Source organism: Spea bombifrons, chromosome 3 (genome assembly GCF_027358695.1).
Source record: "Spea bombifrons isolate aSpeBom1 chromosome 3, aSpeBom1.2.pri, whole genome shotgun sequence".
Lineage (NCBI taxonomy): Eukaryota > Metazoa > Chordata > Amphibia > Anura > Pelobatidae > Spea > Spea bombifrons.
The window spans coordinates 21,120,189-21,148,048 of NC_071089.1; the positions used below are offsets into that span (position 1 = coordinate 21,120,189).

At 41.0% G+C, this 27,860-nt stretch overlaps 1 protein-coding gene across 1 annotated transcript in view; it reads left to right on the forward strand.

Annotated features, from left to right (window-relative positions):
* Nucleotides 1-1,303: 1,303 nt before the first annotated feature.
* WDPCP (WD repeat containing planar cell polarity effector) overlaps nt 1,304-27,860 on the forward strand; it is a 90,605-nt gene continuing 64,048 nt past the window's right edge. Inside the window, exons 1-6 of the mRNA XM_053460244.1 lie at nt 1,304-1,476; nt 11,509-11,569; nt 12,313-12,357; nt 13,733-13,783; nt 14,740-14,810; nt 15,056-15,115. Coding sequence (XP_053316219.1) covers nt 11,509-11,569; nt 12,313-12,357; nt 13,733-13,783; nt 14,740-14,810; nt 15,056-15,115 — 288 coding nt within the window. The 5' untranslated portion in view covers nt 1,304-1,476. The remainder of the gene's footprint in view (nt 1,477-11,508; nt 11,570-12,312; nt 12,358-13,732; nt 13,784-14,739; nt 14,811-15,055; nt 15,116-27,860) is intronic.

Here is a 27,860-nt window from a genome sequence, read left to right on the forward strand (position 1 = left end):
TGTGGTGACCCAGAGAAGGGGTGCTTAACTCGGAGTCTCCGTGAAACCCGGGAGAGTTCCCAGGTATGATGGTAACTAGTCATCTATCCATGTGGTTTATTCACTATAATGAAGTTTGCAGAATAGCTGTAGCTCACTGACTTCTAATAAATTGAGTGCACGTAATACCTGTGCAAATGTAAACCTGAAATGGTTTGGCACAGTCTCTCTCTCTCATGGCTAATAAAACTATATTGCCATGTTTCATTATAATACAAATATAAATGCAGTCTATGAAGTTATGTATTAATATTTTATTGTATAATTCGAAGCACTTTGTTATTCCATTAAATAACGATTCATGTGTAAGGCGTTAGAGTGGGTGTGTATGTATGTGTAAGTGTTGGAGCAGTGTGTGTATGGTGAGTGTATGGTGTTAGAGTGAACACGTGAATGTGTAAGGTGTTGGAGTGGCCGTGTGTATGTGTAAGGTGTTGGAGTGGCTGTGTATGTGTAAGGTGTTGGAGTGGCTGTGTAAGTGTAAGGTGTTGGAGTGGCCTTGTGTATGTGTAAGGTGTTGGAGTGGCTGTGTAAGTGTAAGGTGTTGGAGTGGCTGTGTATATGTAAGGTGTTGCAGTGGTTGTGTAAGTGTAAGGTGTTGGAGTGGTTGTGTAAGTGTAAGGTGTTGGAGTGGCCTTGTGTATGTGTAAGGTGTTGGTGTTAAGGGTGGCCATGTGTATGTGTAAGGTGTTAGAGTGAGCACACGTATGTATGTATGGTCACATTTTGTTGATAAATCCTGTTGTTTTGACCCACACAAAGGGAACAACTAAATTTGCTTTTCTTTGGTAACACTATTGAAGACCAGATTCAGAGGGCCATACTCCGGAGGCATATGAATGAAAGATCTGTTCGAATCACGTGACATCAGCCATTCTTTATATTCCCGTGTTGCAGTGCTGACGCATGTGAAGTGCTGCCCTGCAGTATGTGAGCTGGATAAAGTCATGGAGGAGAATCTGATCTTTAGTAACACGTCCCTCCCATGGCAGGACTGCACTCGGTCCTATAAAGAAATGTAATAATCACCCCAAAATAAATAGCCCCCCTTAACCGCGTAAGCATTTTGTCTCTACAAGCAACCGTACACGCGATTATCGATTCCGCGTTTTGGGTTATAAAGTAACTTTTCCGTGGAATTCTAATAGTATTATTTGTGGAATGTACCATTTTATTGTAACAGACGGGGGTAGAATGGGTAGTCAAGGAGAAACTCGGTGGAGAGCGGGATGCCTAGCCCGCCCCTCAAACTCGGATGGAGTATTTCGTAGAAGGCGCTGTGATTACACGGTTGCTAGGATACAGTGAGAGGCCTTCGCGGGTTTAGGCCGCCGGATAAAGCACGGCGGAGAGGCTATTTCGTCTCGTAAGGTGGGACGCACCGGGCACCCGTGGCATAAGCAGCCAGGTCCTGCTAGGACAGTGACTTGAGTAGAGGTACGGCCTTTCTACACGTTACAGACCTGCGAGGCCCGCTCACACACATTTAATTTATTCCAGAGGCCGGGCTGTGATTGGTAAATAGTCGTTTGGTTGGGCCATCCCTGTCTGTCAATCTGTATACCGCGCGTTATTGTAACGGCATAGTAAATACGGCTGCGCGGCGGCGAGCAGCACTAGTTTTAACGACCGCGTAATATGAAATAATGTGAAACACGTAGTTCATTGATGCTTTCAAAGATAGCCATTGTCATTTTCTGAAAAATTATATATTTATAATCATAATTACGTCATTGAGTACGTCAATGGCCCACAGTCTGAAGAGGTCAGTCTAAGATAAATATCTGTACCGTGTGAGCTGATGGCAGTGCATGTACCTGTTGGAAAAATAACTTTCTGTACATCTCCTTCATTCTCTCTGCTTTCCTACTATTTCCCTCTCTGTCTACTCTCTCTTTCTATCACTCTTCTCTATTCCCCAATTTTTTCTTATTCCCACACTCTTTTCCGCCTCTCCCCAGTCATTGTTTTCAGTTGTCTTTCGTCACTCTTTTTGGTTTCTTTCCTCTTTCTCCCTCACACTGTTTTCTCTTTCCTCCTCACAGTTTTCTGTTTCCTCATTCTGTCTCCCTGCCTTCTCTCTCACTCTCTCACTCTTTTCTCTTGCTCTATATTTCTTCTTTCTTACCCCCATCTCTCTTTCCCGCCCTACGCAAAACTCTATCCAACAACCCCTCTCCTCCCGCACACAACTCTATCCAACAAGCCCTCTCTTCCCGCACACAACACCGTCCTGCAGCCTTCTCCTGCCGCACACAACACCGTCCTGCAGCCCTCTCCTCCCGCACACAACACCGTCCTGCAGCCCTCTCCTCCCGCACACAACACCGTCCTGCAGCCCTCTCCTCCCGCACACAACACCGTCCTGCAGCCCTCTCCTTCCGCACACAACACCGTCCTGCAGCCCTCTCCTCCCGCACACAACACCGTCCTGCAGCCCTCTCCTCCCGCACACAACACCGTCCTGCAGCCCTCTCCTCCCGCACACAACACCGTCCTGCAGCCCTCTCCTCCCGCACACAACACCGTCCTGCAGCCCTCTCCTCCCGCACACAACACCGTCCGGCAGCCCTCTCCTGCCGCACACAACACCGTCCGGCAGCCCTCTCCTGCCGCACACAACACCGTCCGGCAGCCCTCTCCTCCCGCACACAACACCGTCCGGCAGCCCTCTCCTCCCGCACACAACACCGTCCGGCAGCCCTCTCCTACCGCACACAACACCGTCCGGCAGCCCTCTCCTCCCGCACACAACACCGTCCGGCAGCCCTCTCCTCCCGCACACAACACCGTCCGGCAGCCCTCTCCTCCCGCACACAACACCGTCCGGCAGCCCTCTCCTCCCGCACACAACACCGTCCGGCAGCCCTCTCCTCCCGCACACAACACCGTCCGGCAGCCCTCTCCTCCCGCACACAACACCTTCGTAAAGCTCCTATCTTGCCTGCACACAACACCGTCCGGCAGCCCTCTCATCCATCGCACAACACCGTCCGCAGCCCTCTCCTCCTGCACACAACACTGTTCGGCAGCCCTCTCATCCTGCACACCACACCATCTTAAAGCTCCTATCTTGCCTGCACACCACACCATCTTAAAGCTCCTATCTTGCTTGCACACAACACCGCCCGGCAGCCCTCTCATCCATCGCACAACACCGCCCGGCAGCCCTCTCATCCATCGCACAACACCGCCCGGCAGCCCTCTCATCCATCGCACAACACCGCCCGGCAGCCCTCTCATCCATCGCACAACACCGCCCGGCAGCCCTCTCATCCATCGCACAACACCGCCCGGCAGCCCTCTCATCCATCGCACAACACCGCCCGGCAGCCCTCTCATCCATCGCACAACACCGCCCGGCAGCCCTCTCATCCATCGCACAACACCACCCGGCAGCCCTCTCCTCCTGCACACAACACAGCCCGGCAGCCCTCTCCTCCTGCACACAACACAGCCCGGCAGCCCTCTCCTCCTGCACACAACACAGCCCGGCAGCCCTCTCATCCATCGCACAACACCACCCGGCAGCCCTCTCCTCCCGCACACAACACAACACTACTAATAGCAGTAGTTTTATCAGTTTGGCCAAAACTTGGGATGAGATCTTGCCAAAATTCATGGACGTTGGGGAAGACCTTTAGTGTAAAGTTCTCCCTGGAGTGGTTTGAAATGCTTGCATTTTAGCGATTGGCATAGATAGAGATGGACACGGTTTGGCAATACTTTAAAAGTTGGGCATTATTTTACCTCCAAGAGGCTCGGATCAGTGTCTCGTGAGGAGCAACTAGTCTCAGGGTCAATGTCTTGTCCCAAAGTTTTCTCCCTTCTCACCCACCCTTACAAAGGCAACATATACCAGTCATCAGCAATTGGCAATGTTGAAAGGGCCATTCTAATGTCCCTGACACCCCTACTATAGAGAAATGCATATTAAAGTACCGTGTGAGTATATAAACACGCATTCTACCAAAGTGGGAAAAAGGAATATAAAGCACTTACCTGACCCAGAAGTTGTACTGTACGTGTATTACCCTGCGCTGGGTCGCAGTACTGCTTATTGTCTTTCTGTTTCTACAAATTGGTGTAACGATATGTTTATTGAAAATAAATATTCAATTAAAAAAAAGTTGCCTACTTCCTCCACGATCAACATTTCTTGCCACTGATTGGCTGCCTGAAGCTGTCAATCAGTGTCAGGAAAGGCCTCCCATTGAAATTAAAGGGAAGACTTTACATATAAACACTGGGGTCTATAACAGACCCTCGAACTCAGCCTTCACCAGAGCCAGCGTTCCCACTCACTGGAGGGGAGTACATTATGAGCTGGTAGGTATATTCAGGATCTCCTGGGGACCATACAGCTATTATGGTTGGGAAGCACCAATTGACCCCCCTGTCCCTTATCACACAATATGCATTTTATTCTGGTGGGGCACTTTGGGGCGCTAAACTTTACCTTTAACAAAATGGGAACTTGATGGAAGGAACCTCAGGGACAGAATGTTCGAATGTTTGCTCTCACAATACACTCATAGAATGGCATTGTAAACAAATCTGGAAATGTCAGTTTTATGCAGTGTATGTTACGATATACTGTATTGTGTGGGGAAAGTGACAGTCCAGCCATCACACCCTCCCCCAGCTCCTCGGCTTGTTGGGCATGCTCCGCTCAATACAGCTCTTGCTTGTCAGGGCAGGATAGTCACCACCAGCACTGGCACGCATCAGACTTCCAGGGGGTCTAATGAGAACCCCCCCCCCATGCATGTGCACAAACTGCTCCCATTCATATCAAAGTGGTGCAAAATATAGACAGAAGTAGTATGGTGAGCTGCAGCTCTGGAGCTGCAGCATCATAGGAAGTTACGTTTTTGTGGAAAGCATAGAATGCATATTAAAGAACCTACAACAAGCTTTAATATGCATTCATCAATGGTAGGGCCGTATGATACTGTCCCTTTAAGGACGAATCAGGTGAGAAGATTTCATTAGCATACTTGTCATCTTTCACTTAACCCAATAAGTAATTATAAAATGTCTCATTATGTGGCACTGTTCTCATTTTGAGAGAAAAGGCGGCCAGCGCTTAATTATATTCTGATTTATATACATTTGCATTTGAAAAAGTTGTATATTCACAATGCCTTATATCCATCCTGCTTTTAATGTTAGGCTGTCCCGGGCAATGTGATAGATTCATAAATGTTGTATAGAGTAATTACAGGCTCATTACATCAAACGTACAAAAACACTTGAGATAATGTTGCATCGTAATGAATGCAGTGAACGCTAGCCTGTGCCGAGCCGAGCGAGCCGGGGTAACAGTATCTGCGCTGCGTGGTGTAACTCGGTCACGGAGCTGGACGGGGAAAACTCATCTGCTGGTATAGATTTTATTTTTAATATCTCTCTGTAGCTTACTTTATAAATGTGACGGCTCGATGTTAGTTTATAGCAACTGTTCTTCTTTTATTCTAATATATATACATAAATATTATTTTATTTGTATATATATATATTTTTATTTGTATATATAAAAATATTCTTTTATTTGTATGGATGTGTGTGTATATATATATATATTAATTAGTCATTCGATGGTGGCAGCGTGTCAGAACTCTTTTCCTAAAGGCGTTTTAACAGATGTCTCAATATATTTTATAATAAGAATTATTTTTGTATTCTATAATTCTCCTAACATAATCAAATTTTACTGCATTTGCTAGATTAGTTTACATTTGTAATTCACTTTTTGATGATATAACTTACAAAATAGGCGGTTCATGTCTGTTTCTGGTTGTGTAAATGTCAATATGAATTGCTTTTGTTTATTTAATACGAGACCTGGTCAGATAATCCGCTCCCTTTATATTTGTTATTTGATATTTGATATTTGTGACTGCTTGAAATGAATGCCGATGTGCTAGTTTTCTGGTAATGCTTAGCATTGCCATTATTTTTCCCGCCTCACTGTACATACACACATACATACATTCATACACGCATAAATACATTCATACACACATGTACACATACATACACACATATATACATTCATACACACATATACACACATATACATTCATACACACATATACACATACATAGATGAAAGTAGCGTGAGAAGAACAGAATGAAATTCAGCACTTGACCGTTTTCTGAGGGTATTATTGTTATTATTTTGCTAATAAAGGGACACTCTATCCATTATGTGTCGAAGCAGCCACCAAGTGCCATAAGGCAGAAAGTTCATAGAAACTTTAATATGCTTTCTTTATTAGTGAAGCTGCTTGGGACAGTAAACTGCCCCCTTAAGATGCATATTTTCCAGCTGTGGCATCATAACTCTCATCACTGAAGGCATGACCAGGATTTGCATGCAATTACCCCTTTTCATTCCTGGTGACCCCACAGTAATCTTCCTACCAAACCCAGAAGCGATTTGTAACGCTCTCCCTAGACTTTGCACTTATGTTGTTGTAGCACAGTGAGTGTGAGCCTCTTGCAGTAAATAGTTAGAGTTAGTGTTGGATTGAACATTGCTTGAGCTTCTTAGATTTTCAAGTTTATACGTTTTTAATGATTTTTGTGTGTTCATAATATTCCATGACACTAGATGGCGCTGTTGTGCTACAATTTAGTTTTCACTCAAACTTGGCATCAAAAGGAAAATACATATTATTAATGGCTGTTTGAACAAGTTAAACAGTGGGAAGTTTTGTGATGTAATGGTGGAATATATAACCACAATGCATTAATGTGTCTGCTTGCTTATGCCTTCCAACCCAGGGCTATTTTACACTAAAGGACCAGAGCAATAGGTGTGTTTTTTCTCTTCAACCCTAATTTCCCTATTTCTTATTTAACATAAATTAAATTTTTAAGGACAAATACGGCTTTTTAATCATATTTGTAACACAGTATGTAATAGGAATAAGACAGAAATCTGGGATAAAAAAAAAATGGAAAAATCCCCAACCTTTTTTATAATTTTGCTTAATATTCCTTCCACTCCTGAAAAGGAAACCGCTTGTTTGGCAACATCCCCCATGTAGAATATCACCCAAATGCATGTGTTTTTTTTTTTTTTAGGATTATGAGAGCGAAAGCACTCTCGTACACGCTACACACTTTTTATTACGTTTTAGTACCTTTGGTTTGGTGAATAGCAAAGGGTTTAAAATTATTATTATAAATATATATATATATTCCTGCTGCTGCTGTTTGTTTTTATTACTTTTGTCCTTTTTGAATTTTTATTCAGATTTCTTTTTCCACTCTTGTTTTTCATAGAGCGGCTCATGCTTTGAGATGCCTTGGGGTGTTACTGAGATCCTGCTTATAGTTATATAGTACCATTGATGATATAAGTGTGAGTGCTAACATGTGAAAATATGGACAGTTTATAATAGTATTTGTCAATGTTCTCAGGTTACAAACAAAAACTTTGCCAGAGGCGAGTAAACTGTCCAGTTGGTACATTTCTAGTTAGAAGATCATATGGAAAATGGACACACAGTGGACGATAACAGCTGCCCAGAGCAGCTGTAGTGAGCCCTGTATTACAAGATGTAGTGTAGTGGGTAAAAACACCAGTGAAAGTTGAAAGTGTACGTATACTTTTTTAACGTGTATACATTTAAATTTTTTTTTATTATTATTATTTTTTTTTTTTTGAACAGTGAGGATTTTGCTTCCTCTTCATGTGGCTCTGATTGTCCTGCCTGTTGATCACATAGTGATCAGAAAGCAGGGGTCTGGAGCCGTCTTTCATGATCATACCGTATGTGATCAGCTACAGGGGGCCATCATGGACCAGAGCCGCCATCGCCAGCAGAATGGAGACTGAGCTGTATTCAGACAGCCTTCTCCCTGCGATCCCAAGTGTGCTCTTTGCTGCAGCACTGATTTTGCCCTTGTCTCATAGGACGAGTTTTCTGTTGCATGCATGGAACCTCCAAAGTCAGTAAAGGATTACTTTTGCAGCAGCTGCCTGATATTGCACACTGCTAGAAAGAAGTAAATCCTTCTCTACTGAGTATTTTCTTAATAAGGAGTCCTTTCATGTATATTTAGCAAACATGTTCCAGAGTAGAGCAAGGAGGTTCTAGAGTCACAGTTCTAGTTTGGCTTGACTGGCTTTTATTGCATTTCTCAGTCACCTCCCCCCATTAACCTTCTACTGCAGATTAGACACTTCATGATTATAACTATTTATACTATTTTATACAAAAATACTATATTTAAAAAATGCACAGGTTTAATAACATTTGTTGTTTAATCTTTTTCAAGTTGAGCTTTGCTTTGTGTCTGAGGAATATAACCACTCTTTATACTCGAGGGTTACCAGTTTGTGTTGTGAGGAGGGCTGCTGGTTAGTGTTGCGAGTGGGGAGAGGCTGCTAGATTGTGTTTTTTGCAGCAGTTGTGTGCTGCTGAATGGTGTTTTACGCAGGAGGATTAAAAAAAGAGAGTAAAGGGAAAATAAGGGTTGAAGATGGAGAGAGAGAAAAAGAGGTAGAGGGAAGATTAATGCAAAAAGCGCACCGCAGTTAATGATCTGTGTGATTCGCGTGTACGTCGGGTACTGAGTTGCATGAGCTGCTATACATTCATTCTACGGCGTGTTTTCTTTGTCGTGGCTTCTTGGAATGTGTCTACCTGGCTGGGGTAAAGGATCTGGGGAGCTGCTAAAGCTATTAGCATTGTTAATTAAAGACTGTACATTGAGATGCTAATCTAATCTTGCATTGACTCCTAAAAGCTCCAAATTGCCTCCTTTCAGTTTCAAAACCACTATATTGTAGTTAAATAGTCGGGAATACTGGGATACGCATTTCTTTTGCTAAATCAACTAATCCCAAAAAGGCCACACTTTGTACTATTTACTGTCATAAATTGTAGACTGTGGTGTAACAGGTGATCGGAGTGATGTGTTTATACATCCACGGTACATTTTTAGTGCCAATGGTGTAACTTCATGCTATTCCTCTCATCACGTTGTTTTCCTGTCAGTCTTTTGTTTTTTTTATTCTTTCGAAGATCGGCACGGACAGAGCTCTCCCATGTTGCCATTCTTCTTCTTCTTCATTTGTTTGATGCAAAATTCTACAAAATTGGACTGCAGAGAGAGAAGGGTTAATGGCCCCAGTATTTTCCATTTGGTTCCCACACATAACGCACATGAGTATTTGTCAATGTGGGTTTTTTATATTAATAATATAATTAATAATAATAAAGTGACGATGCCCCACAGGGACAAGCATCACGCTAAATGTACACTCAGTGCTGCCGTTAAATAGATTTTTCTATCTTCTATTTAAAAGTGATCAGAATAATTACGACAAACTATGTTCATGATGTATGTCGGAGCTGAGTAAAACAGGCTGAATTATTAGTTACTTGCAATATAGTGCTGATTGATTTTTTTTTTTTTTTTTTTACTTATCTGTGCCTTAAAATCCGAGCCGCCTAATTAAAGTAGTAATCTGTCTGATACTAATTACTGGTTGAAAAGTTAAGATTGCCTTGGGCTCTGTTCTAATGCACTTCGGGAGAGGAAATGTTGGGATTGGAAGTTAAATGGCGTACATATGAGAGAATCGCATACGTTTAACGGAGAACACCCTTTAAATTCTTTTCTGGACTCAAAACCAAAACAACTCCAGCTAAATATACAGATTGATGAACCAACTTTTACTTTACCTTCAATAGGAACCTCAAGAACATGTTACTGCGCATGCACCAGCTGCATAATAGAAGGGCGTTCCAATTCCTAAATATGTATTATTTGAATGCATATTGAAGTCCATTTTTTACGGACACCAGTACATTTTATGTCAAGCATATGCATGTATGTATGTATGTATGTATGTATGTATGTGTTTGTGTGTGCTTAGCATTACCAACTTAGAGAATGTAAGCTTGGAAGTAGAACTCTGTCTTTATCTAATGTATCGCTTTCTCTTAGTCTGTCACTTTGTTGTATCCTTACAATGTATGTACTGTAGGAAGCTATAAATACATTTTTAATTAACAAAAAATATATATATCTTTTTATCTGTACGACGGCACAAGTCAGCCCCGCTCGCATACTTTAGAGTTGACCTCCTGGCATTGAAGTAAGAACAGCCGTTAATGTTTAATTATTGTGTATTGCAATACATTTAGCATGGACTCCGGTGCATAGAATTCAGGACATGCGTTCTTTAGTTATTGAAGTTCAAAAATGTTTTGCTTCCCTACAAGGAACTGTCTTCTGCGTCAGCGAGTTCATTCGATGCGCTTCTGGGCATGTGCAGGAAGTTTACGGACGGATGCTTGCTGGATTCAGTAGAGGCAGCCGGGGAAGAGTTCATTTTCTAACTCCAATAACTAACCAACGCCTGCTCCAAAATCTGTAACACATAAATCTAACATTTTGGGTTCTTTCGATGTGCTGAGTATTTGTGTGACCTTTGAAGTGTCACCGCTGTGCATTGTAAACGAGTCGGCTATTTGCGATCTCTATAATGTAATATCACGTTCCATCCTTTTCTGACCTCCTCCCCATATAGCCGTTTCCATCAGTGCTTCCAGAGTAGCGAGTGTACGAAGCGTAACTTCCCCTAGATTACAAATATGGAATATAATAAAATACATCCGGGCATGCATTACATGAATTTGGTGTCTTGGGCCAGCCATCTCACCCCAAGGAGGCCGCGCTTCCCCAGGCTCATACCGCTTCTTCGGGCTCGTAGCGCTTCCCCCGGCTCCTCAGTTTGTTTCCAGTTAGTATAAAACATGTTTCGTTGTCTCCGTATGCTGAGAAGGCATCTGGATGCACCTCTAATTAAGTGTTTAAGATACTTACAAGCCCTTTTCCTCTGCCGATTGCCAGTTTAATAATTGTTGAAGTGGAATTATACCTGCGCCTCTCTGAATATTGTTTGCTATTGGAGAAACCAGATAGAAGACACCAACACTACTGTTCTTACCCGTTAAACTGCCCTTTTCTTTAGAGAATAGAGACTGTTAGATTTGTCTCTTTTTTTAAGATTTGTTGAAGATGTTTTTTTGTTAGCTGGCGGCTGATTATTGTCTTTGCTATGGCTTAAGAACATGAAATGTGTTTTGTGGGCTCGTCTCCCCAGCCTCATTTATTAAAAGCGAACTAAGTTTTAAGCCCTACGGGGCTTGGTTATTAAACGTTTCCTTGGCTAATTCTCCATTACAGATGTGTTTGCATCATTCTCCCGCGCCATCGCACGATACACAAAAATGTGTTTTTGCATTTCATCCTGCTCTAGGTTTGCCTAATGATTTTATGTTTGGAAACTTTCTGCAATCCTTCCCGTTAGTACCTGAAAGGTAGCCGCCGATGGTCCCACGCGTTGAACTTGAAAGATACTGATGATTACTGATAATAGAGGCAATTAATTTGCGCATGTTGTTCTTTTCTTTGACGGGACGTATTTTGCTTTTTCAGATGTCTTTCTGCCTGGCTGAGCTGTACCTGTGGTCTTTAAAGAATACCTTACACGCTGGAGGTAAATCGCTTTTATTGATGTCCTGTTATAGAGAACAGTGGGATTCTGCTATCACGACGTCTCAGAATGATGGATCTCCGCAACAATGACACGTTTTGGGGGACACTTTGGGCATTTAAAGGCTGCGGTGTGGAGTAGTTTAATGTTAGAAGCGAAAAAGCATTTTAATTCTCTTTTGTGTGAAAACCATGAACTCTGTTTCTGCTCCCTGTCAGTAAAGTTCAATTTATGGTTTTACTTCTTCCGAGGTTATAAATAGAGGTTACCGACTCGCATATACAATGTCTCTATAGAGATGTCCACTGAAGCTGACACAGGTCACTGGTCTTCTGCAAATATTCTTCAATTATGAAGGCAAACAGCTATAGTGATATAACATGGACTAATTCATTATAAGTGTCATCGGAAGGGAGGAAGATTGTCTAAGCCCGCCGCATCCTCGTAACCCAACATACGGAGGCTCTGCGCTATGTTACCCTGCAACCGGAGATCAAATGCTAATTTACTGTTAAATTAAAATCAGCCTTTGACGATACCAGGAACAATTGTTCTGAGTTCAGAGAATGTATTGATGTGGAAAAAGCAGTTAATGACATTTGCTGGGAACCTGTGTTAAACCAATTGAGTGTGGCTGATATGCAGCACGGAGCCGTGTATTGCATGTCTGTCTGATATCGAGGACTCGCAATATAGCTCGGTATTCCCAATAAATAACGCTCTTATTGTCTTTCTTTATGACCTAGATGAAGAACTTGGTGTATGCAAGTACCACGAGAAGAAGGAAGCAGGTAAAAGATACTTTATATGTGTCCTTTGTCCTGATTAACATCTGTAGTTGTGAATGGCTGCTTCGTGCCGTTCTTTAGTGCTTGTATGTAGTACGTGTTCAAGGCTGGGTTCCATGTGAGTCAAAGCCGAGCATTTGCCTTTGGGTGCCAAAAGGTTGGGCGTCACCCATGTGGACTTGCTGTAAAAACTGTCTTCAGTCATTCAGTTGGCTGGCCACACATTAATCAACATGATTTTTGGGATGCTGGAGATATTGCTGTCCCTGCTTGTTTAAAAACCTAAGCTATTCTATTATCACAAACACCGTGTGTTTTATGAGTACTCCCTGATGCCCGTCAAGGAGAGGATAATAAGAGATCCAGGCTCCAGACTGACGATGGAGCCGGTTCCATTTCACATTCGGCTGAAGGAATGCCTGCCGTCCTAATAATATTCACCGACTGCAGCCACGCACGAGCGATGATTTCTCATTCCGATGTCCCACCCAGGGGCAGTATTTACAGAATAAATGTCTGATCTTTTTATTTATAAGGTGCCGGTATATTCAGCGGGGCGTACATGTCATCCGCTCCGCGGTAGGAATTTTCAGTTACCCCGTAGAAAGAGGGAGACTTTCCTGTGGCTTATAAACTGTTGCACTGGTGCATGGATTATTAATCTAAGGATTAATTTCTAACTGCATATACTCCACTGGGGCATGGAAGGTGCAATCTGTTTTGTTACAAATGAGACCCTAAAGCTGAGCTAGCTGTTTGCTTCTTTGTGTATTATAAAAGTAGTTGTGCAATGGTGCTGAGACGCCAGCGAATAATTTGTTTTTCAGTAAAACATGAAGTTTCTGGTTTAGTTCCATTACACGATCTCCACCAGTAGAGGGCATTACAAACACACGAGAGCGCTCCCTTCTTGGCCTCCTGCTTTTGGTCCCTGATATCTGAAATAGGCATTTCAGAGTAAATGATCAATTTTCCTTATCTGATTAATTGGGTTAATCCTAGAAGTTTCACATAGGGCCAAAAGGTCCCCCGGGCTAGAGTTGCTCCTTGTTCCAAGCCAGATCAGAGCATCGGGATTGTGTGGGTATCCCTTGTCCCGTGTTTGCAACCACTAAGGTCCTGATGACAGACTGGCTCTGGATTCAGTTGCAGATCATTTCATTATGTGATGAGATTTGAAACTTGTAGAACAGACTTGCCTGCTAGGAGGCTTAAACCTTCCATTCACAGCGAGCTTAGAGACCTGAAATTAGCGAAGTACTTTGCATCTGCATAACGTGCTTTGCGTGTTCCATAATACAATTAATAGTACAATAAATTATTATTTTGTTCATTGTTGTTAAAAAAAAAAAAACTTTTTTTTTTTTATTTTTTTTAGCTCAATACCCGGACTATGGATACACTGAAGAGAAGCAGCAGCTTGTAGAATGTAAGAATAAGACACGGTGTAGTGCTGTTTTCCAGTTTGCTTAGTGTTATTAACCTTGCTGTTAATTTCCAGACATTTCATACAATTAAAGTCCAATATTACCTGTAAAATACTATCAGGCCAGTTAATGTAAGTCAGCCATTAATACAAATGATTTTTTTATTAATGCTGTCTTTTACTGCAGTACTGTTAATAGCCAGTGTTCTGGATTCCATTCTAATAATGTATCAGGTTAGTAGATTCTCAGATAATTTATCAAATTCGAAGAGGGTTTCCATCTACACGCATGGCATTTTATTTCTCCCAATTCTCTTATGGTTTAAGTAAAATAACTTTACATCTAGTCCTAAAACTTGGCACTGGTTTCTTTGTGGAGACATTTATCGTTTTTAGGCCTTGGAACGCGAAAGCTGTGAGCGCTGCGTCCCACATCAGAGAATTGGATCGGTTATGTTGCGGGATTAAAAGCCCCCACTGTATATCTTCTCTTTGCTAAAGCATTGGAATAGTTTTTTTTGAGCTGTTATTTCATTATTTTGATGGCATCATATAATAAAAGCTTCTATTGAATAGTTGTGGCGTTCTACCTGAGTCTGTAGATAGGGGGCTGTCTGAACAATTTCATTTATTTAACCGACTTCCTAAATATGTTGGAAGCTCTAGAACGCCAAATAATACGACCAACTCGTTGTTCTGACATGTACAGATGAATAAAGAAATTGCACGCAGGCGGAAGAAAGTGATCACACATCTTTTTACTCCATTCAGAACCAGATGTGGTGTCAAATCATATAACTTGCCCTTTGAACCGAAGGACTTGAATGTTTGTAGACCCGATGAATTACTTGTATGGGAATCTAATGCTATTTGTCCTACTGCCTTTACAACATGTCTTAGTTTTATTCTCCATAAATCTCCTTCCTGCATGCTAATAAATATATATCTGTTGATTAAAGCACGTGGCTTCCCCTGGATTCTGAAGAACAAGCGTCCAGAGAAACTTCGAGACGGTCTCCGGGAGCTTGAGGTAGTTTTTGAGAAAGTTACAAGAATGGCAACAAACAATCCTTCTTTCAATCTCCTTTCAACAGCTTTAATTTTCATAAAGGATCGGGCATCACGGTGATGATAACTGGGCTTTTGTCTCGAGGCCTGTTTTAAAACAGTTGCATCTTTGTTTATATGGCATGCTAATCTCTCAGAAGCACTTTAACCGCCGGTAACAATGTACGCGGCCGGCTCTCTCCCATTCTGTTTTCTCTTGTCCTCCAGGAGCTGATGCAGAGCAGTCCGTGTGTACTGAGCAAATGGAAGAACAAATATGTCTGTCAGGTAAAATGTTTTGACATGCCCTTCCTCTGCCGAGTCAATGGAGCCGAACAATTATTCACTGATTGACGCTACTGTTAAATAATGTAAATCAGCTTAGGCAAAAAATTTTGTTGCAATTTTCATTTCCTTGTTATTGATAAGTGGCACTGTTTGGACAACAATGTCGCAATGGTGTAAACGCGCATGCAGGCTGCAGGCTTTGATGTCGCCAACAAAGCCACGGTTGCTGCACTGCCTCTTAATAATCCCCTTTCTAAGAATTTTGTCTTGGTAACGCGCTACACTTCTAGATTAACTCTTCGAGTGCCGAGGTAGCGCATGAATTGCAGAATGTTCTCATTAGCACTCAGTCATTAATGTGAACCCCGGAATCCCCTTTTTATCTTATGTAACGATCATTATGTATCATTGTATGCATCTGTGTGAGCAAACACATCTGCCAGTGACTAATATATATATATATATATATATATATATATATATAATGAAATATATGCATAAATCAAAGTTTCAGAAACGGAAAGGAACTTTCTTAACTTTTAACATCATTTTAATATCATTAAATTTACTATATTGTATACTTCTTGTTTGTGCTTTTTTCTTTCAGTTTTGTGAATATTTGGTTTAAAATAAGTGACAATTTTAGATGAATGGCAAAAAAAAAAGCATAACAATTTGTTTCCCTCCATTCGCCACTCCAGTCAACTTTACAAGGCAGCCTGAACTAGTAGTAGTATAGTAGTGTAACATACCATAGTATAACAAAAATGGGTTTGGACACATGGCAGATCTGCTTTATGCTGGCAAAACGTGCCTAAAGGACCCCTAATAACTTAATCTTAAATTCAGAATCTGAAAAGATCATGGAGGAATTGTTCATGGTCTTAGTTAAGTGTATCTTGTATCTACGGTCCCCATGCACATATACATGATATAGAATATTCTTGCCACTCTGATTAATCCACGATGCACCAGAATATTTGGCCCTTGGGTTCTTTCAACACAAAACACACTGACATATAATTCAAAAATCAGTCTTTTTTTTCTCATGCTTTTGTAATTATTTGGAAATTACATATGAATTATCATTGCTCTTTGTTGAATCTGAGAGGGTCCACAATGTTGTCAACAATTTTTAATGGCTTTACAATAGCAATAGGACAACCACCCTGACTGTGACTAATTATTATATATGTAAAACACAGCATGTCGGTATGAAATGTCTTCACCCTTCTTCAGTAAGTGGTTATAAGTGCTGGCATTGCTGTGGATGTCTCCATGGAGCCTAATGGTGTCACCGTGTATTTTGGTGTTACCATGAAGTTCCTTCATTCCAAAGATCTAGAATCGAAAGATTGCTTTATTATTTTCCTGAACATATAAGGTAAATTACAGTGGGAGATAAAAGGGAGTAAAACTGGAAACCACCAAACCAGTTCATGACACAGGGGAGCTTTATTAGAGAAATGGCCTTTTATCTAGAGGAGTTTTAAAAACTCACTGGTATTAAAGGCATGCTAACAAAATTCCTTACATCCAGGGCTCTCGTTGCCAATCTTAGTAGCCACGTACTAAAACGGCTGCCTTCCACGCAGGGGCTGAATCCACTCATGTTTGCTTATTCTTAATGGTAATTGAAAAAAAAATGTTAGTGAGATAGACCTCGTATTTGTCCAAGGATTGTGTCAGTGTTTGCACATTTGGGCTCGCTCTTTGTTTAAGCCAGTAGGAAGCAGAATTCAATACTGGCCATTTTCTAATTGACTTCTCACTGAATGTCATCTGTTGTATAAATAATATTAATTGGAGCACCTTGTCCTCTTTACTTTGACATTTCAGCTCCGATATTTAAGTTGGTTAATGTTGTCATACATCGTGCTGTGGTTCAGAGATATCGCATTCCCGCAGTGTGTTATGATTTCAAGAATGCCCCAACGCGATGGCAATTGTTACCACGTGATCAGTGTCTTCAGATTCACAGCGAAGCCTTTCATTGTCTAAATGATTTCTATAATATCGTTGATTTCTTAGTGAGTGGCCTCCTCCTTGGCTTCTGGTTTAGATCACGCTTGATTTTTAAACCTTTCCTAGTGCCTTGTTGTTCAGAGAGGGGTACCTAGGATTCCGACCTTATAATTTCGTTTGAGCACAAGGAATAAAATTAATTTGCATGGAGCAATCTCTTAAACAATGTGGTCTGGGCTCTTGGTTGTGTGACCAGAAAATTCCTTGCACAGTTGGGAATGCTTAGTGGATTCCAGATAGTTTTGGTGGCACAAATTCATCTTTATTTGATAGTAAATATGCTGTATACTTTTTTTAATGCTAATTATCATTTCTTAAACTTTAGTCTGTTGAGAGCCATATCTGTATCAGGATCAGATTTGGCCCGGGCCTATAGTGCCCTTTGCTTTTTATCGTTAACGCAATAGTACGCAAGGGGTATATGGAGTGTTGAAACATTTCGACTCTCCAACTTCACTTTGTGTTTCGAAACTGGAGTACTTTGGAGAAGGGCTGAGCTGGCCCTGTATAATGCAGGGTTACCGGTGGCAGATTTCTTTCATCTCACTTTAACTATTCATTATGCAGGGCCAACGCAGCTGCTCTTGGCATACATTCATGTTAATAGTATAGTTCCTTTCTGTAAGTGATTCCACTTCATAATAATTCTCATCCATTATTCTATATGATATAAATTTAGTGAAATTGAATTAAGTGTGGGTCTTATTAAACATGTAAAATATTTCACTTTGTAAAAGAACCATTAAAAGAAATGGATTAATGAACAATAAATGCTTTGTGCAGTTTGCTCTTTTAATGGAAGCAGGTGAATGAATATGAATACTAATCACGAATTACATTCATCAGCACATCGATTAATTGTATTCATTTTAAGATGTGTTACATACTGTGAGGAATGAAACATGGTTAATGTAGACGGTCCCGTAATGTTTGTTTACTGCATACTGTTTACCGAGGCACAATTTACTTTAGAGATTGGCACCTGTGCATCTTAACTGGTTGTTTGCGTTGCAGATGATCACAGGACAAAGTGTACATGAGTGAGTGTTGGCACTGCGGAGGAATATTGTAGAGCGTTAAATTTGTCATACATAAGCAACAATGCATCCAGTGTTCTCATTCTCGGAACATACAGCATTCTCTGATGTTCCTGTCTGCATATGCTGTGTTTGGGTTGTTTTTCTCTGCTTTTTAAGGCGGGGTTGTCTTCTTCTGCGGTGGGCCAGCTCTAGATTTACAACTCTCAGGTTTCCAGGGTGGTTGCCCAGCTTTGTTTGTCTTGATAAATGTGTTTATCGAAAGGATGCACAAGGTCCAATTTTGGTGGACAAAGGAGCTGCGTGGGGGGGCGGAATTCTTTTATGAACAAAGCTGTAGTTGTTGGGCTGTGTAGGTTTAACAGAAAAAAAACAACCATACCATGGCCAGGTTTGTGTAGACCACTTGGCTGACAGAGGTCCCAATGTACACGAGGATGATGCCATGAGGACCAACTCATGCAGGGAAGGCTGAAGTTAAAGCCAAGTCTCTTCCACTGTTACTGATACATAAAATAAGTCCAACAGTAACCATAGGCATCTTTTTCCAAGAACAGCTTTAAAATACTGCCCTGTTCTGTGGAATAGATAAGCAATTCTGCAGCCCAGACAGGGTTTCTGAAACGTGCCTCACACACTGATCCCTTCTCATCTCCCTCATTATGTTTTTATTTTTTATTTTTAAGAATTTGAAGCAGATCTGTTGTGTTCAGCAATGTTGGTATGGACGTGGTCCCCGCATCCCAGCAAACCCAACCGTTCTAGTTACAACGTCAAAAAAAACATTGGTGAAATTGCTTTTCTGGCATTCCCATTTACAATGGTAATGATTACTTTTATGGATTTATAGTATACTTTGTCCAATATAAGACATTAAATTGCAGGTGTTCCTATATAATTCAGTTAGGCTTGGACCAGGAGACTTTATGTCGTTTATAATGGTGAGTGTTGTGATTTACTGAATCAGCAAAATCATATTGCTGGCAACTGCCCTCATGCTTTTCATTTTATTGCTGGGATGGCTTGAGTGCTACTTCAAATTAACCACTTAATGGATTTCTAGATACCGGTAACTGGTTATATACTGTGATGCTAACAAAGATAGACACATGTTATCAAAACTCACAGAATCAGCATGTTTAGACTTGTTTGTAAGGGTTTGGATGCATATGATGGCTGCAGTGTCCCTTTAAATTTATTGAATAAACCTATAACTGTTCACATGGATCTTGCTTGAGTAGCGCAAGAGTGTTCAAGAGTTTTCACACTTGGAAAGGTATATCTTTATAAACCAGACTTAACAATGGATTATCTTCAATGGTATTGGCAGTATGAGCTCAAATGTGAGAATAAATTAAATAATTTTAATTGTTTTTTTTTTTGACAAATAATTTGCAGCTTTGTACGTCAGTATTATAAATATTTATTATTGGATGCCGCGTTGGTGAGAAGCTCATTGAAAGGCATGGCTTTGGCCACCAGTCCCTGCAGTAAGGCTCACTTTATTTTGCAAAAGCTGCACACACTCACGGCAGAGTTTGGGTGAAAGTATACCCACTCTTGCTAATTTCAGGTGAACCCTACATCTCACTATGAAATTAATTGGTGTAACAATGAAACTGACAACGTCAGAGTTGCAGAGTTCAGGTCTATGGTTCTGGAAAGTAGGGATCTTTTTTTTAGATAAAGTTAATAACTTTATTTTGTTGTCGTTGATGTCATGCTTTTAAAATCATAGCAAAAGCATCATTATTATAAATACCAAAAACAGAAAACCAAAGGATGTTCTACAGATCAATGGGGTTGTGGAGATGGTGTCTATTTGCTGACCTCTGCCTGGAAAGAAACGTAAGTTCTTCTCTCCCAGTGTCCGCAATGTGACGCTCCAGTTAAGGGCTGCAAATGCAACATGTTTTAAAATGTTATATAACATGGTGCACAAAATACAAGTGTTGTGGAATAGAGTAACCTAGAACTGATGGGAGAAACAATGGCCCTCAAGGAAAGTTCTAGACTCTCTGGCGCAGTGTAGAAGTCAATGGAATGTTAACATTCTGACCGCGACCTGCACAAAGGTCTAGCCATTAGGTGTCTTATGAAAGACCGAAAGAGGAGCAAGCCCAGTGCTTTAAATTACTAATTAGCAATTTGGGTAGTGCGTGGGAGTTATAATTAGACATAGGTAACCCAATATGGAGGGGCCATGATAATCACCTGAGGCTGAGCCCATGAGTAATTGTCGTCATCCAAGTTAGATCATTCATCCATAACTTGGAACTCCCATTCATTATCGCTTAATTATAGCAAACAAGTAGGCTTGTTATACAACCAAAAAAACACATCCACAACACTTCTGTCACAATGGAAATGTCCACATATGTATAATGATGTTTCTTATCTGGCCACCGGAAATTATCGTGGAATTATTGAATTTGCTGAAAGCAGCTCGGTATATTCTTAGGGATTAGTGTGTGAGAAGCAAAACGCAAAAGGCTGGAAGGCATGGAAATGGTTCTCAGAAATACTAAGAGCATCTGGTGTTTTGCATTATTAATGCCACAATTAAATAAGGGTCTTCTCTCGCCTTTGCACCTATGGTGAAACATAGTGAGGACATTAACCAATAGAATTCAAAGCACAATTTCACATTAAAATAACTGTTGAAAAAAGTGCATGTTTTTTTTTAAGGAAACTATTTTTTATACTTTATATATTCTTGTTAAGATTTTCTTTTTTAGTTCTTGAGCATGCTTTTGGGCCCTGCAGCCATTTGATTGTTAATTAGCAGCATCTTTATTTGTTTTTCTGAACATCAAAGCGGTAGCTTGGGGGTACATAGCAGACCCTTGTCAGGGTAAAGGTCCTTACTTTAAGCTGCGTACTTTTGGGTCCAGTTTCACTAATATTTTGGTGTATTAAATAGGTCCTGACCATCTGCCTTGTGAGATAAAATATATTTTAATAGAGTGCAAACAGAGGAAAGGTTATTCGAAATATTAATTCACTTTCACAGAAAATTGTATTAAACTAAATAAATTCACGTGTTTGTTTTATCTTCGTACATAGAGATTGTGTTGGTTAAAGTGTGTGTGTCTATATGTACTGTGTATGTGTGTAATATAATATATTTTTGGATTAACAAAGGGAGCTCATCCTTAAATGGAATGTTAGTCCAATAAAAAGGTATTATTCTATATTGTTCTACTAATATATACACACTATATGACCAAAAGTATGTGTGATAGAGTGCCATCTTTAGCAGTAGACCATGCAAACTCACAGACTGGTAGTGCCAAGTAACACCGCCAGACTTCTGTAGTATCACTCACTACAGTGAGTTCAGAACTGCCCTTGAAGCAACATTAGCACAATCACTTGCACCAGGAGCGTCATAAAATGGGTTTCCATGGGCCAGCAGCTTCACACAAGCTGAAGACCAGTGTGCACAATGCCAAGCATCTGCTGGAGTGCTGTAAAGCACGCAACCACTGGGTTCTGGAGCGGTGGAAACCTGTTGAATCTCACTTCTGGGAAGTCTAATGGACGGATCTGGGTTTGTCAGATGTCAGGAGAACAATACCTACCGAAATGCATAGTGCCTAGTTTAAGGTTTTGTGGAGGAGGGATAATGTTCTGGGGCTGTTAGTTTCAGTGACTTGTAATGTTAATTCTACAGCATACAGAGCCATTTTAGACAATTGCATGCGTCTGACTTTGTGGCAACATTTTGAGGAAGTCCCTTTCTTATGCGTTTTAACGCATACAAATCATTGGGATTAGCAGAAGTCATTGGTATCCATGGTAGCTGATCATCAGTTTAGCGGGAGCTCACCTTCCATAGGTTAGAAAGTGTTATTGAGCATATGCAGGAAACCTACCAAAGTATGCTTTTTAGAATAGACAGCAAAAAGGAGTAAAATGAGATGGAAGTCTAATTTTCTAACACCAAGAAATGATTTCTAAACACTAAAATGTACTAGAATCCATGCAGAATTTAACCTCGGTAGTGATGGAGTGCTCCTTTGATGTGTTTTGCTTTACTTGTATGGTAGTTTCAGTGACTGTTGTTTCAGAAGATCCAAGTTCATTGTCATATAGAACACATTTACTAAGCATGCTGAAAAAGCAAAAGATTCACCTAATTTTGGGAGTGCATGTTCAACATGCCACTGACCACTGTGCTCATGCAGAAAGGCGGCCGTTCTTTTCCATGGCCGCTGCCTCCTGACATTAGTCTGCACATGTTTAAACATGCATGTATTGTTTTTCTTTAGGGTGGGGGTCATAATTTACTTATGCACTCTTCGCTTCCTTCTGCCACTTTTAATGATCAGGGAAGTCCCAAGTAGCTCTTGCAGACAAAATTGCTTCACCAAGCTTGCTTAGAAAAACAGAAGCTAGAATATGGCATGTAATTTCAAATATCTTAAATCAGTATAAATATTTATCTGTTAAAGTGCCAGAAATATGTCTTACCCTGCTTTGCAATGCTCTTCACACCCTGTGACATTTCAAAAGTTAATGACATAAGATTTATACAAATCACTGATTCCCCTACCGCAGTGATTTGATCTCTGCCAATGGATTGTAACAGGTTTGGGGAAAAAAACCCAAAACACAATTTTTACGATGTCTGATTCTATGCACTTGTATGCATACCTTTTTATTACGCACACCTTTAATGTACCGTAAGATGCCACCCTTGTTCTTGAGACAATTTTTAATTAATGGTTGTCACTGGATGTATTACGCATTTGGCTTCAGACTGACAACTTTTGCTAACTCCCTGTATTGAACAACACATACATTTGCAGGGCAATTTTTTATTACGTTAGTATTGTTATTTTAGAGAAAGTAGAAGGAATGTGTTAATTGTAATGCAGTCAAATTAAAATCTATAATATAAGTATATGTGTGGCTCACAAGCTCTTCAATGGATATATAGCTGGGTGGTTCCTTTAAGTTTTCATGTTGCCCCTCTTGCAAATGCATGGACAATCCCCCTTCTCTCATGCTTTTTCCCCTTTTCCCCACCTCTTGCTATTTTCCATGCAGGAGGTAGATCTGTTAGCATGTAATATATTGAGCTCCAGTCAATCCTGGAGTACTTTTAATATGCATTCTTCTTTACTGGGGCTATCAGTGACATTAAACTGTTCCTTTAAGCCAAATAATCCCCCATCTGAAGGTACATATGAAAGGAACAAGGAAATGAAGGAAAGAAGAGAGAAATAAAGCAGAGAGGGAAGAAAGGAGAACGATATGAGACAAGAGCGAGTGTAAAGAAGAGAGCATGGGAAGGAGAGAAGATGGGAAAAGGTGGGGAGAAAAGAAAAAAGAATGGAGAAGAGGGATGAAGAGAAAAAAGAGACTAGAGAAAGAGAAGGACAAAGGAGGTGTGAGGAAAGAAAGAAAAGTAGAAGAAAGGAAGTGAAGAGCATAAATGATTTAAAATTATTACTTTTAATGCATATTAAACTCCATTTTGTATGAACATCAGTGTATTTCACAACATGCACATTTGGTGGATTCATTTGATGATTATTGGGGTTAGAATATAAACTGATGGCATTTAGGTCCTTCTGTAGCTGCATCATAAAAACAGAAAATACACCTAGTACATCTAGGTGTATATACAAAAAAATAAAGCAAATCTCCTCAGTTTGTGTTCCAGGTAGCGTCAGTCACCTTTTTCTTTCTACAGTAACTGCCCTGTGGGTCGTCCAGCAGATGCACACCTTGGTACCGCACAATGAGTATGTGCAGTGCATTGTCTTTTTCCCACCACCCTGAACATCGTCCCTCTCTCTCTGCATGTTTTCTAGTTGTACTCCATGGCCCCTCCTAAGTTTGGAATCCAAACCCATGTTCACTTCTACAAAAACTGCCTAATCCTTCCCTTAGCGCTGATTCGGGACTGTCCATGTGATACCTGGGCAGGTGGCAACCCTAGCCGCTAACCCTGGGGTCTAATAGATTTGGTGAATATAACACAATGAGGACACGTGTGTGTGAATATACTTTATGGCGAACGGATGGCTTTGCTGTTTTTATCTGAGCATGAAATGCTTATATTCTGTTTTATATTTTTAGTATTAATTGTAGTACTTTTATTTGCATTCTGTGCAGTTAATGCTGAGGTTTTATGGACTTAAAAAAGCAGGCCTGTAACTATATTTAAGTAACACTCTCCCTTTCTTCTGGATTACTCATTCTTTGTAATTACATTGCCACACTCATCCACTTATTTTACTCATCATTTTGTTGTTACTATGTAGTATTTGTTGTTTTATAGTTATCGTAGAGTTGCGTTATTGGAAGCCTGTTCCGGGTATCTGCTACCATCTCTGTAAAGTAGAATATTGCTTACTTATACCTGTTGGCAACGCCACATTTTGTCAAATGAATTTTGTGCCTTTGCCAAACGGTGGGCTGCTACAAGCCCTCTACTAATAAACATACAGCATTTTCTGTCTCATTATTTCCACAGTATTTTAATTCAATTTTGGATCAAAGTACTTCTTTCTTAAGGACATAAATGTGACTCTATTTTATGCATTTTAAATATACAAAATGTTTTATTGTTGCCTAAAAATGTATAGCCTCTGTATTAATCACCAACTAAACAGTAGAGATTCATGCTGCTCCCGTTTATGTAGGGATAGCAGAAGAGATAATTAATGCTAATGTATGATGTGTTTTAGCGTTTTTCTAATTAACATCTAATTAGCCAATTGACTTGACACTATGCAATATTTTAAGCACTACCTCGGAAATCTAAAGCATCATTGGCTTTAAAGACGTGGAGTGAGACTGCACTGCAATAAATGTGTTAGCACCTCCGCAGCAAACATGAAACAGTTTAGAATCTGTATAACACTTGTCAGAGCAAGGTTTTCCTCCTAATTAGGTCCTCACGTGTTTTGTAACTCGCGTATGGTCTAATGATTTTTTTGTAACACATTCATCTCTGTATAGACTTATTGCTTGCCAACATATGCTTACCCAAGAGTGCTTTACACAGGTGTTTACACTCACTGGGCACTTTATTAGGTACACCTTGCTAGTACCGGGTTGGACCTCCTTTTACCTTCATTCTTCATGGCATACTTTCTACAAGGTGCTGGAAACATTCCTCAGAGATCTTGGTCTATATGGACATGATGGCATCACACAGTTGCTGCAGATTTGTTGGCTGCACATCCATGATTCAAATCTCCCGTTCCACCACATCCCAAAGGTGTTCTATTGGATTGAGATCTGGTGACTGTGGAGGCCAATGGAGTACAGTGAACGCATTGTCATGTTCAAGAAACCAGTCTGAGATGATGTGAGGTTTGTGACATGGTGCATTATCCTGCTGGAAGTAGCCATCAGAAGATGGGTACACTGTGGTCATAAAGGGATGGACATGGTCAGCAACAATACCCGCGTAAGCTGTTGCATTTAAATGATGCTCAATTGGTACTAGGGGGCCCAAAGTGTGCCAAGAAAATGTCCCCCACACCATTACACCACCACCAGCCTGACCCATCAGACCAGGCAACATTCTTCCAGTCTTCCATTGTGCAATTTTGGTGAGGCTGTGCGAATTGTAGCCTCGGTTTCCTGTTCTTAGCTGAGTAGCACCCGGTGTGGTCTTCTCCTGCTGTAGCCCATCTGCTTCAAGGTTCGATGTGTTGTGCGTTCAGAGATGGTATTCTGTATACCTTGGTTGTAACAAGTGGTTATTTGAGATACTGTTACCTTTCTGTCATCTTGAACCAGTCTGCCCATTCTCCTCTGACATCAACAAGGCAAATTACGTCCACACAACTACCACTCACTGGATATTTCCTCTTTTTTCAGACCATTCTCTGTAAACCCTAAAGATGGTTGTGCATGAAAATCCCAGTAGATCAGCAGTTTCTGAAATACTCAGACCAGGCCGTCTGGCACCAACAACCATGTCACGCTAAGTCACTTAAATCCCCTTTCTTCCCCATACTGATGCTCGGTTTGAACTTTAGCAAGTTGTCTTGACTTTGTCTACATGCCTAAATATATACACATACACTGATCAGCCATAACATTATGACCACCTGCTTAATATTGTGTAGGTCCCCTTTTGCGGCTAAAACAGCTCTGGCCTGTTGAGGCAAGGGCTCCACTAGACCTCTGAAGGTGTGCTGTGATATCTGGCATCAAGGCGGTAGCAGCAGATCTGTTAAGTCCTGTAAGTGCCAAGGTGGCGGCCTCCATGGATGCATCCTGGCGCCATGTGTTTTCCAGGTAAGGGACGCACACGCACCCGACCATCCATGTGATGTAAAAGAAAATGTGATTCATCAGACCAGGCCATCTTTTTCTACTGCTCTGTGGTCCTGCTCATGGGCCCATTGCAGGCGCTCTCCGCAGCGGATATGGGCACCCTGACTTGTCTGCAACTACACAGCCCCATACATAACGAACTATGATGTACTTTGTGTTCTGACACCTTTCTATCAGAACCAAAACTAATTTTCGGCAATTTGAGCTGCAGTAGTAGTAGTACTTGTCTGCTGGATTTGACCACACGGACCAGCCTTCGCCTCCATGTTCATCAATAAGCCTTGGCCGCCCATGACCATCACTGATTTTCCTTCATTGTACCACTTTTGATAGGTACCGACCACTACAGAGCGGGAAAATCCCACAAGAGATGCCGTTTTGGAGATGCTCTGACCCAGTCGTCTAGCCATCGCAATTTGGCCCCTGTCCAAGTCTCCCTCAGATCCTTACGCTTGCCCATTTTTCTTGCTTCTTACTCATCAACTTTGAAGGTGAAATGTTCACTTGTTGCCTAATATATGCCCCCCACCGACAGGTGCCATGATAAGATTATCAGTGTAATTCACTTCACCTGTCAGTGGTCATAATGTTATGGCTGATGGGTGTGCGTATATATATATTATATTAGCCATAATTTCCTTGTATTAAACACTATCTTGCTATAACAGCGGAATTTTGTGAGTTTTGAGTAGGTTTATTTATGCACTAGTAATCCAAGGCTAAAACAAGTGCTACAAAGGATAAGCATAATGTATAGACGGCAATACAAGGTATATGTCTTGAGGAAAATTAAGAGACATCTAATCTCTTCTTTAGATTGTATCTGTTACGTAAACCTTATCATGAGTTTGTACTAGCAAACAGAGGACTTCTGTGGCTTCCTTGATGTGTAAAGCGGGTACATGTGTTAAGAGCCACATAGGAGATGGCTTTTACTTTTTGCTGTGCATTCACTAACTTTTATAAAACATGTTTTGGTGTAGCATCAAATCTTATAGTGACCGTGTAACATGTATGTATGAGAATGTCACGTCCTCGTGTGGATTTTTATTTTTAGTGATATTTGTTTGAAACATATGGGATACATCCTTCACTACAGCTGAGTTGGTTTAAATTTGGTGGCAAAACCTGTCAAACTAGTTGCTTGCCTATCCCGAACTCACCTCCATTCTCCTCGGCCCTCCCTGTCACTCTGCCGGATTCACTAAAATGCCGCTAAACAAGAGCAGGAATTTAGTAGGAAAGAGATAGCCGCACCTTTCCAGCAAATAGTGTTTTGCATGACGGCTGCTCTCCCTGGCATTTGCACGACGTGTTCTTCATATGTAAATACCACAAGGATTTATTAAATATGCCGGACCTGTAACTTGTCC